General features: G+C 33.4%; 2 protein-coding genes across 2 annotated transcripts; both read right to left on the reverse strand.

The window, feature by feature from the left end:
- Window positions 1-1076: 1076 nt before the first annotated feature.
- Window positions 1077-1807, reverse strand: LOC134719740 (zinc finger protein 239-like). The gene has a single exon (XM_063582701.1). It carries the CDS (start codon window positions 1641-1643, stop codon window positions 1200-1202), a length of 444 nt encoding a protein of 147 aa, XP_063438771.1. The 5' UTR covers window positions 1644-1807; the 3' UTR covers window positions 1077-1199.
- On the reverse strand, window positions 1807-5124 carry LOC134718109 (zinc finger protein 418-like). Its single transcript, XM_063580602.1, has 3 exons — window positions 5096-5124; window positions 2653-3321; window positions 1807-2603 (listed from the first exon to the last, which is right to left on the reverse strand). The coding sequence occupies exons 1-3, from the start codon at window positions 5122-5124 to the stop codon at window positions 1883-1885; spliced, it is 1419 nt and encodes a 472-aa protein (XP_063436672.1). The 3' UTR covers window positions 1807-1882.
- Between the last annotated feature and the right edge of the window lie 9430 nt (window positions 5125-14554).

Raw genomic sequence — 14554 nt, forward strand, 5'->3', positions numbered from 1 at the left:
TACACCTTTTCAGTTGAAAGTCCCTTTTGTATACTACACAAATCATATCTATCAATTGTAATGCCATTATGTGTTTCAATGCTTGAAACTCAGGTTTAAGTGCAAATTAATTCTTTATCACATACATTTCAGACAGTAAACTGCTTTTCTCCATATTGACAAACCTGGTCGCAATAATACAAGTATATGTGTTCATTGTTTTCCGACCAGTCATATTGTAACGCCTTTTCTTCTTTTTTTACCACAATATCATCCAAATTAGCTCATAAAAAAGTAAAACAAAACAAACCCAATCACTTCTGACGTCCTCTTATTTAATTCAACATGTGACAGCAAAAAAGAGAGAGGAATTAATGAGGTCGGCACCGAAAAGCGGAAGTCCACTTACTACAGTGCACACGTTGAAATGTCTCGGCTGCTTCCATGATGTATGCTATGTTTAATAGACCAAAATATAAAGTTTGTTTAAAGAATCACATAAACTCAACCTTGTCGATGTTCCCAGACAATGAGGTTACGGTCAGATAATAAATCAAGCCAAAAACACAACCATTACATCCACAAAAAATGGCTGCTTTTATTTCTTATGGTATAGAAGAAACAGACTAAATCATAGAATTTACAACTGATCAATACACCATGAATATAAGGTCACAGTCAGATGAAACCAGTCAAATAGTTATCAAAGGTACCAGGATTATAATTTGATAAGTGACGCTCAGATCAAAATAGTTAGAAAACCAAGTACAAAGTTGTAAAGCTTCGAGGACCCAAAATTCCAAAAAGTTGTGCCACATACGGTTAAGGTTATCTATTCCTGGGATAAACACCTTAATACAATCATCCCATACATCAAATAAAGTTGGCGTTATTTCTTACCGTATTCAAGAAATCGATGTAACCAGGAAAACTTTCAAAATAAGCTTTACATAATTAATTATCACTATAAATGAGGTCAACACCTGATGAACCCTGTCAGACATTTTTTTATACAGTACACATTGGTAATTCAAAAGTTAGTTGTTAGATGTGTTCCTGAATGTTTCAATTCTTACAATACCTTTACGCACATTCATCATATCCAAGTTCACAACCATTGATCACATGTATGAGAATCTTAACTAGTATGTGTTCTCATGTGTGTCTGTAAGTGTTGACTCTTGACTAAACCCTTTACCACAAACATCACATTTATAAGGTTAATCTCCAGTGTGTGTTCTCATGTGTGTCCGTAAGTGTTGACTCTGACTAAACCCTTTACCACATACATCACATTTATAAGGTTTATCACCAGTGTGTGTTCTCAAGTGTCCCTGTAAGTGTTGATTCTGACTAAACCCTTTACCACATACATCACATGTGTAAGGTTTATCGCCAGTATGTGTTCTTATGTGTTTCTGTAAGCTATTTCTATCACTAAACGATTTACCACAAACATCACATTTGTCAGGTTTATCGCCAGTGTGTATTCTCATGTGTGTGCGGCAGGCACTGCTGTCACTAAACGCTTTACCACATACATCACATTTATATGGTTTATCGCCAGTGTGTGTTCTCATGTGTATGAGTAATTGATGGTTCAGCCCAAACATTTTACCACATACTTCACACGTATGTGGCCTATCACCAGTATGAGTTCTCATGTATCTACGACAATTACCGTTTTCCCCAAACCCTTTACCACATACATCACATTTATATGGTTTATCACCAGTATGTATTCTCACGTGTGTGAGTAATTGACGGTTCTGACCAAACCTTTTACCACATACATCACACGAATGTTCATTGTTGCTTTTCAACTGTATGTGTTCTCATGTGTTTAATACAAGTATTGTTGTCACTAAATTCTTGACCACAAACCTCACATTTATGAGGTTTATCACCAGTATGAGTTCTTGCGTGTTTTTTTATAGGCACTGCTGTCAGTAAACGCTTTACCACATACATCACATTCATAAGGTTTATCACCAGTATGTGTTCTTATGTGTTTGAGACAAGTATCGTTGCTACTAAATTCTTTACCACAAACCTCACATTTATATGGTTTTTCTCCTGTATGTATTCTATTGTGTCTTTTGTAAGAATGGTTGTGGCTAAAACCTTTACCACATACATCACATGTATATTGTTTAATACCCGTATGTGATTTCCTATGTATATGATAAGCATTGTTGTCACCGAAACCCTTACCACAGACATCAAATTTGTAAGATTTATCTTCAACAAGTCCGATTTGTATATTTGAGTTTGTCTTTAAAGCATTACATGTTCTTATCCCTTTGTAAGATATATCTCCACAATGTATTCCCATCTGATCCTCTAACTTTGCATAACTATTATTTCCTTCAACATGAAATCTGTCGGGTTCTTCCATTGACTGACCTGTAATATGATCAAGGGCGACCATCATGGGTGTAACCGTGTTGTTGTTATAAGACATTTTACTCTGATCAAGGGAGACCATCATTGGTGTAACAGTGTTGTTGTTGTGAGGCATTTTACTCTGATCAAGGGAGTCCACCATTAGGGAAACAGTGTTGTTGTTGTGAGGCATTTTACTCTGATCAAGGGAGTCCATTGTTGTTGTTAGGTATTTTACTCTGATGAAGGGAGACCATCATTGGTGTAACCGTGTTGTTGTTGTGAGACATTTTACTCTGATGAAGGGAGACCATTCTTGGTGTAACAGTGTTGTTGTTGTGAGACATTTTACTCTGATGAAGGGAGACCATCCTTGGTGTAACAGTGTTGTTGTTGTGAGGCATTTCACTCTGATGAAGGGAGACCGTCATTGGTGTAACATGGTTGTTGTTGTGAGGCATTTTATTTTGATCAAGGGAGTCAATCATTGGTGTAACAATGTTGTTGTTGTGAGGCATTTTACTCTGATCAAGGGAGTCCACCATTGGTGGAACAATGTTGTTGTTGTGAGGCATTTTACTCTGATCAAGGGAGTCCACTATTGGTGTAACAATGTTGTTGTTGTAAGGCATTTTACTCTGATCAAGGGAGTCCACCATTGGTGTAACAATGTTGTTGTTGTGAGGCATTTTACTCTGATCAAGGGAGTCCACCATTGGTGTAACAATGTTGTTGTTGTGAGGCATTTTACTCTGATCAAGGGAGTCCATCATTGGTGTAACAATGTTGTTGTTGTGAGGCATTTTACTTTGATCAAGGGAGTCCACCATTGGCGTAACCGTGTTGTTGTTGTGAGAATTCCTACTCTGATCAAGGGAGACCATCATTGGTGTTACAGAGTTGTTGTTGTAAGACACTTTATCAATCTCTTCACTGTTTTCTTCGAGTAGCCTGGTTCTGATAAAAAGAAAAAAAATATGAAAAGAAAACATTTGTTTGCATCAGTGTATCAGATAAACACGAATAATTTATGTAAGCAGAAAAAAAAACGTTAATCCGCAGGTTATCCCCACGACAATAATGTGTCATGATGTCAGAAATATCTCTATGACGTGTATAATGATTTTAATATCTATACTATTAAACGAGAAGACAGTGCATAGTGCCATTTGTCATCCATTCATATGATTATTCAGATTGATTTATTTTTGGAGAAAAACGGAAAAAAAGTCATCCGGATATTGTCCCGTCATTGGACGAAATTTTAAGTCATATTAGACTTCCGGTTTGCGTTTTACTGTATACGTTGAACATACATATACAAAGAATAAAGTATATTTTCAGAATCCTATCTGTTATCATTTTCAAGTTTACTAACCACGGCAGATACAGAGTTTATTAAATAGAGAGGGTCTGTATACTATATTAATGACCACTATGGATCGATTAGTAAACTTAGAATTGAAAGTAAATACACCATATTTATATTAGTAATGAATGTTCATAATATACAAATAAGCGCTAAAAATATTCATGTGAACTTTTGATACCTTTTCCGAAATTCTCCAGTCATTAAATATTTTACCAAATTCATTGATTACAAAAGAAAGAAGATGTGGTATGATTGCCATGTTGAGACATCATATAAAATTGATAGAAAACCAAACAATGGGAATATTGGAAATAAAGGAGGAGGGATAAAAAAAAAAAAAGCATTTTCCTGTCCCAAATAACCTATGACTTATGATACTTTTGCTGAATTTCTCCAGTCATTCAATATTTTACAAAATTCTTCCAACAACCCTTAACATACTTTAAACTACTTTACACTACGTTCTGAATGCCCGCGATTTCGCGGGTGTGTTCTATTTTGTATTGAAAATTTGTAAAATTTGTAAAATAAAAACAACAATGATCAAATAAAATAAAATTTAGTGATCCTTAAAATTGGTCTCAATATGTTTACAAAAATCAGGAGCTATTTATTCTTTATTGAAAAGTCTATGTTCTTGCAGCTTGAAACTGCTTTTGTGGATGAACAAATCTGTCTGGATAGCTTAACAGAGTTTCATGCAAATCTGTAATTCAAAAAATAGAAAGGAAGAAAAGTTAAACAAGTAGATGATCTATTTCAAGATAATAAGACATGTTGAAGATTGTAGGAAGCATGGTTGACCATGGTTGTTGAAAACGATCATAGATATTTTTTTTAATTTAATTTTGGATGTAACGCGTCTTCTGATTGGCTGCCCATATTTTTTTATCAGCCTTTATACATAATTTAGTCATGTGACCGTGACGACATCAACTTTTTTTTGTGGTTTCTACGGTTTGAAATGGAATTTAGAATCAAATGATAAGAAATGACTGTAATATTTGTTCTGTCTATTCGAATTAACATAAAAATGAGGTGCACGCTGTTAAATAACCCGCTTCGCCCGTTATTTAACATGCACTTTTTTTTTATGTTTATCAGACAGAAAAAAATACTACAGTTAATGCCTGAATAAAATTTTACACAATATCATGAAATTCATAACATTTGCTTTTGCTTTGATCAAGACCAACCAGCAAGCTATAAGGGACAACAACCTAGTAGTGTACACAATTCAAACAGGAAAACCAACGATCTAAATTATATTTCCAAACAGGAAAAAAACAATGAACCATGTCAACAAACGATAACTGCTGAACTGCATGTCCCTGAATCAACCAGGACAGGTGAACAAACCTGCAGCAGGTATGACCGTCACCATACATTATAATTACAGTTGAAGGCAAATCCTTCAGAAGTTCTTTGTACTTTATTTTAACAACGAACATTTTTTTATAGGGAATGTAAGTAAGGGGGAAAGAAACTAACGTTTTGTTCTGTACTGGTATTTCCGCTTTTAAGTGTCCTGTAGGTTAAAATAAACAATTAATTTCCCCATAGGCGACAATGGTAGCCTTTTTCGAGATACAGACTTTAGAAAGTTGATTTTCTTAACGAAACCTTGCTAGAATCAAAGAAAAGTTATTAGGACAGTATTTTTTGGTCCAAAAAATAGAGGTTCGCGTTGCTTTTCTTAGCGTATTTTGTACTTATATCCCATGCCTATCAATTTTACCCTTAAAAATACGGGTCTTGTCGTAGCGTTGAAAAGTCATCTCAGTGCCTTTAGGGCTACGGAATAATTTTTATTTTGCCTTTTGTATAAAGCAGAGTGCACGAAGTCTCTAATAATAAAAAATAACGGGCGCACATATCGACCAATCAGGATTCGCCATACTCTTAATTCTGAATACCATGTTATGCTCATAAAATGGCTGCTCCCATAAAATCTAATGGTGTATTGTAACCTATACGGTATTTAATACTTTCTTGTATCGTGCAATTCATAGTGCGTTAGATGCACAAATATATATGCCACAAATAAATCATCTTCAAACCGTTCTGGCTTTACTCTCTGAATTTTCACAATTTTTTATCGGAGGTGACCCCAGTCGAAAAATGTGAAGAAAAAAAATCTGTTTTTTTGAGTAAATGCGGTTCTGTCAAAAAAGGACTGAAGATTATGCCCACTTTCTCCGATGATTCTTTATATATCATTAAGTACTGATTATATTGATAACAAAACCAATCCAATATATTACTACTATGGTGAATTTTGAATAACAGTTTTAAATGAAACCATTTTCGTATAAAAGTACATTTTTGAAACAGACTATAGCATTTCAAAATATAGAATATGTGTTAATATTTGTGTTTTGACATCGATAATTGTTTGTTAACTACAAAATGGCGTGCTTTTTTTATTCTTTTAGTTTGTTATTCGTGTGAACATTTCAATGTTCGAAGGAGATCATTTCCGTACATTTTCGCTGAATTTGGTAATCTCGATAACAGCACTTGGGTCGAGATTGTTATATTTAAAAATCGATTTATATTCACAAACTCTAGACGTGTACTTGCTCTTTTCGAACAAATCAGCAGAACTTCAGAAAATGACATATTCGTTCCACAGTAAGTCAAAAGTCGAGCCCACCCTTGTTTCTAAGGTAAAACGCAATACCAATATGAAACAGACTATAGCTTAAAAACTAGATAATCAATATTTCATTTGTCACCAAAAAATACGGTTTCACATCAAATGTCAAGTAAAATGACTGTTTTTGACACTTTTTGAGCACTATGATAAAGAAATGTCGATGCTGTATAGGTTAAAATAAACAATTAATTTCCCCATAGGCGACAATGGTAGCCTTTTTCGAGATACAGACTTTAGAAAGTTGATTTTCTTAACGAAACCTTGCTAGAATCAAAGAAAAGTTATTAGGACAGTATTTTTTGGTCCAAAAAATAGAGGTTCGCGTTGCTTTTCTTAGCGTATTTTGTACTTATCTCCCATGCCTATCAATTTTACCCTTAAAAATACGGGTCTTGTCGTAGCGTTGAAAAGTCATCTCAGTGCCTTTAGGGCTACGGAATAATTTTTATTTTGCCTTTTGTATAAAGCAGAGTGCACGAAGTCTCTAATAATAAAAAATAACGGGCAACATATCGACCAATCAGGATTCGCCATACTCTTAATTCTGAATACCATGTTATGCTCATAAAATGGCTGCGCCCATAAAATCTAATGGTGTATTGTAACCTGTACCAAGTCAGGAAGATGGCCATTGTTATATTATTGTTCGTTTATGTGTGTGTTGCATTTTAACGTTCAGTCGTTTGTGTTTTCTCTTATTTTTGAGATATTGAGATAAGACGTGGCACGGTACTTGTCTATCCCAAATTCATGTATTTGGTTTTTATGTTATATTTGTTATTCTCTTGGTGTTTTGTCTGATGCTTGGTCCGTTTCTGTGTGTGTTACGTTTCGGTGTTATGTCGTTGTTCTCCTCTTATATTTAATGCGTTTCCCTCGGTTTTAGTTTGATACCCCGATTTTGTTTTTTGTCCATGGATTTATGAGTTTTGAACAGCGGTATACTACTGTTGCCTTTATTTATGTAATTTCGGAGCACTCCCACTTGGAATAAATTGGTTTCATGCTGAAACAAATATTCTCGTAGATATTTACAGTGGTGTGGGGTGCTGATAGGTTTAAATTCGTTATATAAAGGCTAGACTGTGATTTTAAAAACAAATGTTGAGATCTTTTTAAAAGTTACAAAATACCGTGCGGGAAATTGACATGATTTCATTTCCGGATGCGGGAAGCGGGAACATAATAAAAATTAAAAAAAAATATGTTTTGAAAAAAAATAGGATGGGGCGGGTCCGTCGAACAACGAATTAAATTGGTGTGACCTTATAATTAAAAGTCTTAACATTTGAAAACTGTTTCAAGCCAAATCTTGATAAACAATAAGTGAACAAATCTGAACTGTTGATTAATTACATACGACTATTGGAAATTTATTAAGTAAATTATAGGGCTTACTTGAATACCATTTATATATTCATATTCATATTTATCATGTTTATATTCATACTTCATTTTTTTTTTATGATCTTGCATTGTTAATCCATTAATCATTTATCTTTCAGACATAATTTACAGAATCACTTTAAGTAATGTAGATCAAAAGAAATAGGCAAAAAATAAATTTATCATCCTTATCTATATCAACATCTACATCTAGCATCTACATCTAATATATACATTTGTGTATTCAATTATAAGGTCAAATATTTGTATATAAAATTGTATATTTATGGGTATGTATTATAATGTTAGACAGAGGTTGAAAGGTACAATGTAATGTGGTCAATTTGATTGACAGTTTAGGAGGTAGGGCATTGTAATTCATGGTCTACTTTGTTGATAATCACAGTTGTCAATCATACTAGTACTGTATCATAACCCAATTTGCCGTTTCAGAATCTAATGCATCCTGGGTAATATTTTCAAAAGCGTTCACCAAAGCGTTTTGATTGGTTTAAAACGTTATAAACAATGGAAATTCAACCAATGACGTAACGTTATTTTCACTTTGGGGTACGAACAATGAAATTACCCATGATGCTTCAGATTCTGAAACGGCCAATTACCATTGAGTGACTTCCATTGAAGATGGCCAATCATGGAAGTGACACTTCTAGTATTGATACCTGTTGGTTATATAGTGTTCTTCCCTTCCTTGTAATTTTTCAATGATATTGTTTTTTGGTTTTTAAATCGATGTGCAGTGACCAAACTGAAGAGCAGTATTCAAAAGGAGTAGGTCCGATAAGACCCCTTTTTGGCCCAAAAATATAACAGTTTTACAAAATTGTTAAAATGTGAACTTTTAGTTATTTATTGGACAGTTGAATGCTTCAGCAACATAAATATGGGCTGTTTTTGACAATACAATACACATATATCGGGTTGTGGCACCATTAAGTCATGCTAAGTTACTGAAATCTTCAAAATTCTATCATTTTAGTTAAATTTAAGACGGTTTCCCTGTAAAACGAAAGTGGCCGCATTCGTGTTCATCCTTAATATTGAAATGTAAGTTGTATTTATGATAAAACATAATATATATAAAGGTTGTGGATGAACACGTATGCGGCCACTTTCATTTTTGACAAAAAACATCTAAAAAGTGACGTTTTTTGGCATATTTGAGAGATTTTTCATATTTGAGCTTGATTCGGATCGTTTTTAATGACTAAATCAGTTAAAATCGTTCACTTATACTAATTGAATCAATTGAAATAGACACTTTAGTGTTTAAAAAGTGGTCAAAATCTTTCGTCAGATGAAATTGAAATTTGAGGCCAAAATGAGTCCTTACCGGACCTACTCCTTTGTTCGTAGTATTGATTTGTATGGTTATTAGTTATCAAAGGTACCAGGATTATAATTTAGTACGCCAGACGCGCGTTTCGTCTAAATAAGACTCAACATAAACTTTTTGTTTCATTCTGATTTTTTTTAAGTTTCTTTTAAGAAAGCTTAAGATCTTATTTGCTTTTGCAGCAATGCGTCGATATGGGTATCCCAATACATGTAAGCACTGAATGGTAAAGATTGATTTTATAGTGAACATTGCATTTTATAACACGTATAAGCATTGGTTGTAGTTGACATAAAGTCATATAAAACCTCAATTTAAAAAAAAAATAATATGCATATGTTTTTTTATAACTAAATGGATTGTTTTCATTATAAAACTTATGTAAATAAAGTTTTTCGAAAACAATTATTTCATTTGTCCCCATTTAGATAGAAGAAGTATAATTCAATTTAATCAAGTTTAATTGCTTGCTTCCAGCATGTCCAGGAAGTAATTCACCGACATATTTTCCGTATGCAAATGATCTAAGCGGACCGTTCTCGTAAAAATCCGGTGATCGCAATACGCACAGATCTGTCATTTGAATAAAATGTTATCTGATCGAATAAGTTATTAATATTCCCAATAACCTTGCTTGTTTAAAATAATGTGACAATCGGTAAACTACGGCCAAAACACGACAACTGAATAGCTGCAATATTTTCACATTATAACTGACAAAGTGAAAAAACGATAATAAATGTTTGAGTAAATAATAATGATAACATATCGTGCACAAAATATAAAAAAGAAGATGTGGAATGATTGTCAATGAGACAACAAAAGACTGAGTTTGTGATATATATGTATTGGTGTTACCCGGTTCTGGTTGGTACCAGAATAAAGAATTATAAATACATTTAACATACTGTTCATAGGTTTTACAAATAACATAATATCTGACCATATGCTTGTACTTGGTGAATAATTTACTTAATACATTTCTTAAACTCGGTTCTCTGTTATGTCTAGGAATCAATTAGCCCCATATAATCACGAACTTCATTAATTATTTTAAATAACTTGATATAACATTTATTTAATTAACTAATCTATCTTTCATCAAAACAATATATGTATTTCCAAGGAGGGGAATCTACGTCATCGCGCAGGGTGTCGGCGATTGAAATTGGACCACCATCTTGTCGCTTCAAGGTAAGAATCTTATTTATTATGCCAGTTATATGAGGGTTATGATTATACAAAATAGTCTACCAAAGACTATATAAAGAGGGCAAATAAATGAGCCATCGCTCAATATCATTGGTTATCTCAATTTTGCAAACACTTCGATACCAGTTTCAGGAATTAGGTCAAACATGCAGGATATCGGCAATTTTTTTCTAAAAAACATCTTGATTATCAAGAACCGCCTACTTTATCAACAAATGAAAATGTCCGAATTATTCATTGTACTCGGGAAAACATTTGTTACTTACAAATATCCGTCATATAGTCGAAAAACGTCTTGATTTCAGTAAATCATATTTATGCTTCTATTTCTCAGAACGTACATTCACTGATACCAATTCGTAGTGAACATGAGGGTCAATTAGGGAAAAATAATACAAAATGATAACTTATTGAGTAATGACGGGTATAGGGCTACATAAAAATAAATAAAAACTAATCTAATAACACAAATATAAATGTAATAAAGCATTCAATGTATTTTCTACTAGAGCAGAGCTCTATATCGAGATGTCACGTGAATTCATTTGTTCTCTGAGGACACGTGTCATTCTTACATTCCCAAACATTTCATGAGACAAACAATAATACACTTATCAACAAAACTAATACTTTCTACCGACAGTTTAAACTGGTTCATAGTAAATACTTAATGCTTTAAAAGATATATGTTGATAATAATAGTGAAAATAATTAATATTAAAAATAATTAAAAAAACACAAAAAGATGTTACCAGTTAAATTAATCAGTTAATCAATTAAAATTAACTAAAATTTCAAAAATATCCAAAAAGTTTACAAAGTAATTATAACTTTCTTTAAATGAAAAATATAATAAAATTAAGCTTCTTACCTGGGAAAGAATAAAAAATCAAAAATACATTTTCATTATAAGTGGTATGTCGGCTTATCAGCAATATAATGATAAATCCCGATGCATCTCGCAGGATACACACGATACCGTAAATCACCTAAACAACTGTATTGAAATTGTAACTATAATAATACAATAAAAAAGGTCCCTACTTTTTACAAAACTTCACTGTCTTACATTGGTTCCAGAATTGGTTAAATATTATATTTCACAAGTCACTCGTTTCATTTGACTAAGTACAATTATGGACAAACATAACTCCAAGTGTAATAAAATCCTCCGCAGGGCACAGCTTGATACGACCGCAAGATAGAACTTTGACAGTTATCCATTCATTTTAGATGTTTTTTTTCATTTGATTTTGCCATGTGATTAGGAATTTTTCGATTTGATTTTCCTCTGAGTTCAGTATTTTGGGGAATTAACTTTTCTTTGAACAATTGGTACAAACTTCTTACATTCCCAAACATTTCATGAGACAAACAATAATACACTTATCAACAAAACTAATACTTTCTACCGACAGTTTAAACTGGTTCATAGTAAATACTTAATGCTTTAAAAGATATATGTTGATAATAATAGTGAAAATAATTAATATGAAAAATAATTAAAAAAACACAAAAAGATGTTACCAGTTAAATTAATCAGTTAATCAATTAAAATTAACTAAAATTTCAAAAATATCCAAAAAGTTTAAAAGTAATTATAACTTTCTTTAAATGAAAAATATAATAAAATTAAGCTTCTTACCTGGGAAAGAATAAAAAATCAAAAATACATTTTCATTATAAGTGGTATGTCGGCTTATCAGCAATATAATGATAAATCCCGATGCATCTCGCAGGATACACACGATACCGTAAATCACCTAAACAACTGTATTGAAATTGTAACTATAATAATACAATAAAAAAAGGTCCCTACTTTTTACAAAACTTCACTGTCTTACATTGGTTCCAGAATTGGTTAAATATTATATTTCACAAGTCACTCGTTTCATTTGACTAAGTACAATTATGGACAAACATAACTCCAAGTGTAATAAAATCCTCCGCAGGGCACAGCTTGATACGACCGCAAGATAGAACTTTGACAGTTATCTATTCATTTTAGATGTTTTTTTTCATTTGATTTTGCCATGTGATTAGGAACTTTTCGATTTGATTTTCCTCTGAGTTCAGTATTTTGGGGAATTAACTTTTCTTTGAACAATTGGTACAAACACAGTATAGACACAACATTCATGCTTGACACATCTCTGCATTTGGATTGTGATTAAATATATGACATAGCATAGGTTTCTGACTAAAATACCTGTTATAGCCCAATATCCAACATCTAAATATTGATCCTGCGTATCAAGGAATCCCAAGATATCATTTTTTTTAGGAATTAAACAAATTTTAATTTTTGAACTCTGTTGACCTCAATGTGGACCAATTTAATAACAGGGCCCGAAAATCTAAAATCTAAATGCATGGTTAGATTTAGCTTATCAAAGAACCTCATACATTAATTATTTGTTGAAATCAAATAAAGTTAAATTTTGGGCCCCAATTAGGACAAACTTCAAAACTAGGCCAATAATAAAAAATCATTGTACATTTTTAAGCCTCGGTCACACCTTACCGGATAAGACGAACTGAAGCCTAACGGATGAAAATAAAAGTTGTCCGTTGACAAAATTGTTATCCGTTGAGAGTCCGTTGATGTACTGACCAACTTAAACGGACGCCTAACGAATGCATAACGGACATGTAACGGACGAGAAACGGAGACGGATGGCGAACGTACATCCAACGGACGATCGCGAGTACCGCATAAAACGGACACCTAACGGAAGCGTACAGTATAAAATGGATAAACAAGATATACGAAAAAATTAAAGGCGACAATAATAATACATGTAAATCGCATTAATATTGAACATGTTCTGTGTAACTGGTTTTGGTTTGATCTTCAAAATGCCGCTAAAGGGCAATGTCTGACCTGAATAACAGCTACTTGATTGTGAAGATGTGCACTTATTCTAAGATCGATTATGAATAATAAGAATTCATGAACCTTTTAAGAAATCTAATTGGCATTTCTTACGAGAAGTTTTCAATTGGCATTTATCCGTTTCAAATCCGTTCGTCATCTGTTTTATCCGTTCTACGTCCGGTAGAAGTCCGTTTCACATTCATTCAACATCCGTTTTATCCGTTAGACGTCCGTTAGAAGTATGTTCTTGGTAAATTTATCTGCCCGACCTCAAACGGATGTATAACGGAGACGTTACGGATATAAAATGGAAACGAAACGGACGAGTACCGTACAAAACGGATGCCTAACGGACGTCCGTTCAAAGTTTTGAACATGCTCAAAATTTTCCATCGGACAGAACTGACGTCGACGGATAAAACGTACGCTTAACGGACATGGAACGGATATGTACGGACGACTAACGGATAAGAACGGACGCCTAATGGATAAGAACGGACATCTTACGGACATGAACGGATTGAAACAAAGTTCTCCATTAGGCGTCCGTTCGAGCTATCCGGTAAGGTGTGACCGAGGCCCTAGATTCGGCATATCAAAGAACCCAAGAATTCAAATTTTTGACCCTTTCGACCTCAATATTGACCAATTTGCAATTGATAACCGGGCCCAAAAAATCAAAATCTTAATACATGGTTAGATTAGGTATATCAAAGAACCTCACATATTAATTAATAAAATATTTATTTTTGATGAAATCATACAAAGTTTAATTTTGAACCCTTTGGACCTCATGTTGAACAATTTAAAAACATGGACAATATTCCATAAACTGTTATCACAGAGATATGTCTCGCTTTTTAGTAATTTTGATTGTAAAGTAAGCAAACCATTTAAAAGTCAATAGACCATGACTGAGGGGGTGGAGCCAAATAATCTCCATGGCAATGAGTTGTGACAATGCTAATACATCTGCATACCAATTATCATTGATGTACCACAAGTGGATCTCTATAAACTGACCTAATCACAAAGTAATACATGTAAAGTAAGCAAACCATTCAAAGTCAATAGACCATGACTGAGGGGGCGGAGCCAACAAATCTCCATGGCAATGAGATGTGGCAATGGTAATACATCTGCATACCAATTATCATTGACGTACCACAAGTGGATCTCCATAAACTGACCTAATCACAAACTAATACATGGAAAGTAAGCAAACCATTCAAAGTCAATAGACCATGACTGAGGGGGCGGAGCCAAATAATCTCCAGGGCAATGAGATGTGGCAATAGTAATACATGTGCATACCAATTATCATTG

The sequence above is a fragment of the Mytilus trossulus genome, chromosome 5 (assembly GCF_036588685.1).
Source record: "Mytilus trossulus isolate FHL-02 chromosome 5, PNRI_Mtr1.1.1.hap1, whole genome shotgun sequence".
NCBI lineage: Eukaryota > Metazoa > Mollusca > Bivalvia > Mytilida > Mytilidae > Mytilus > Mytilus trossulus.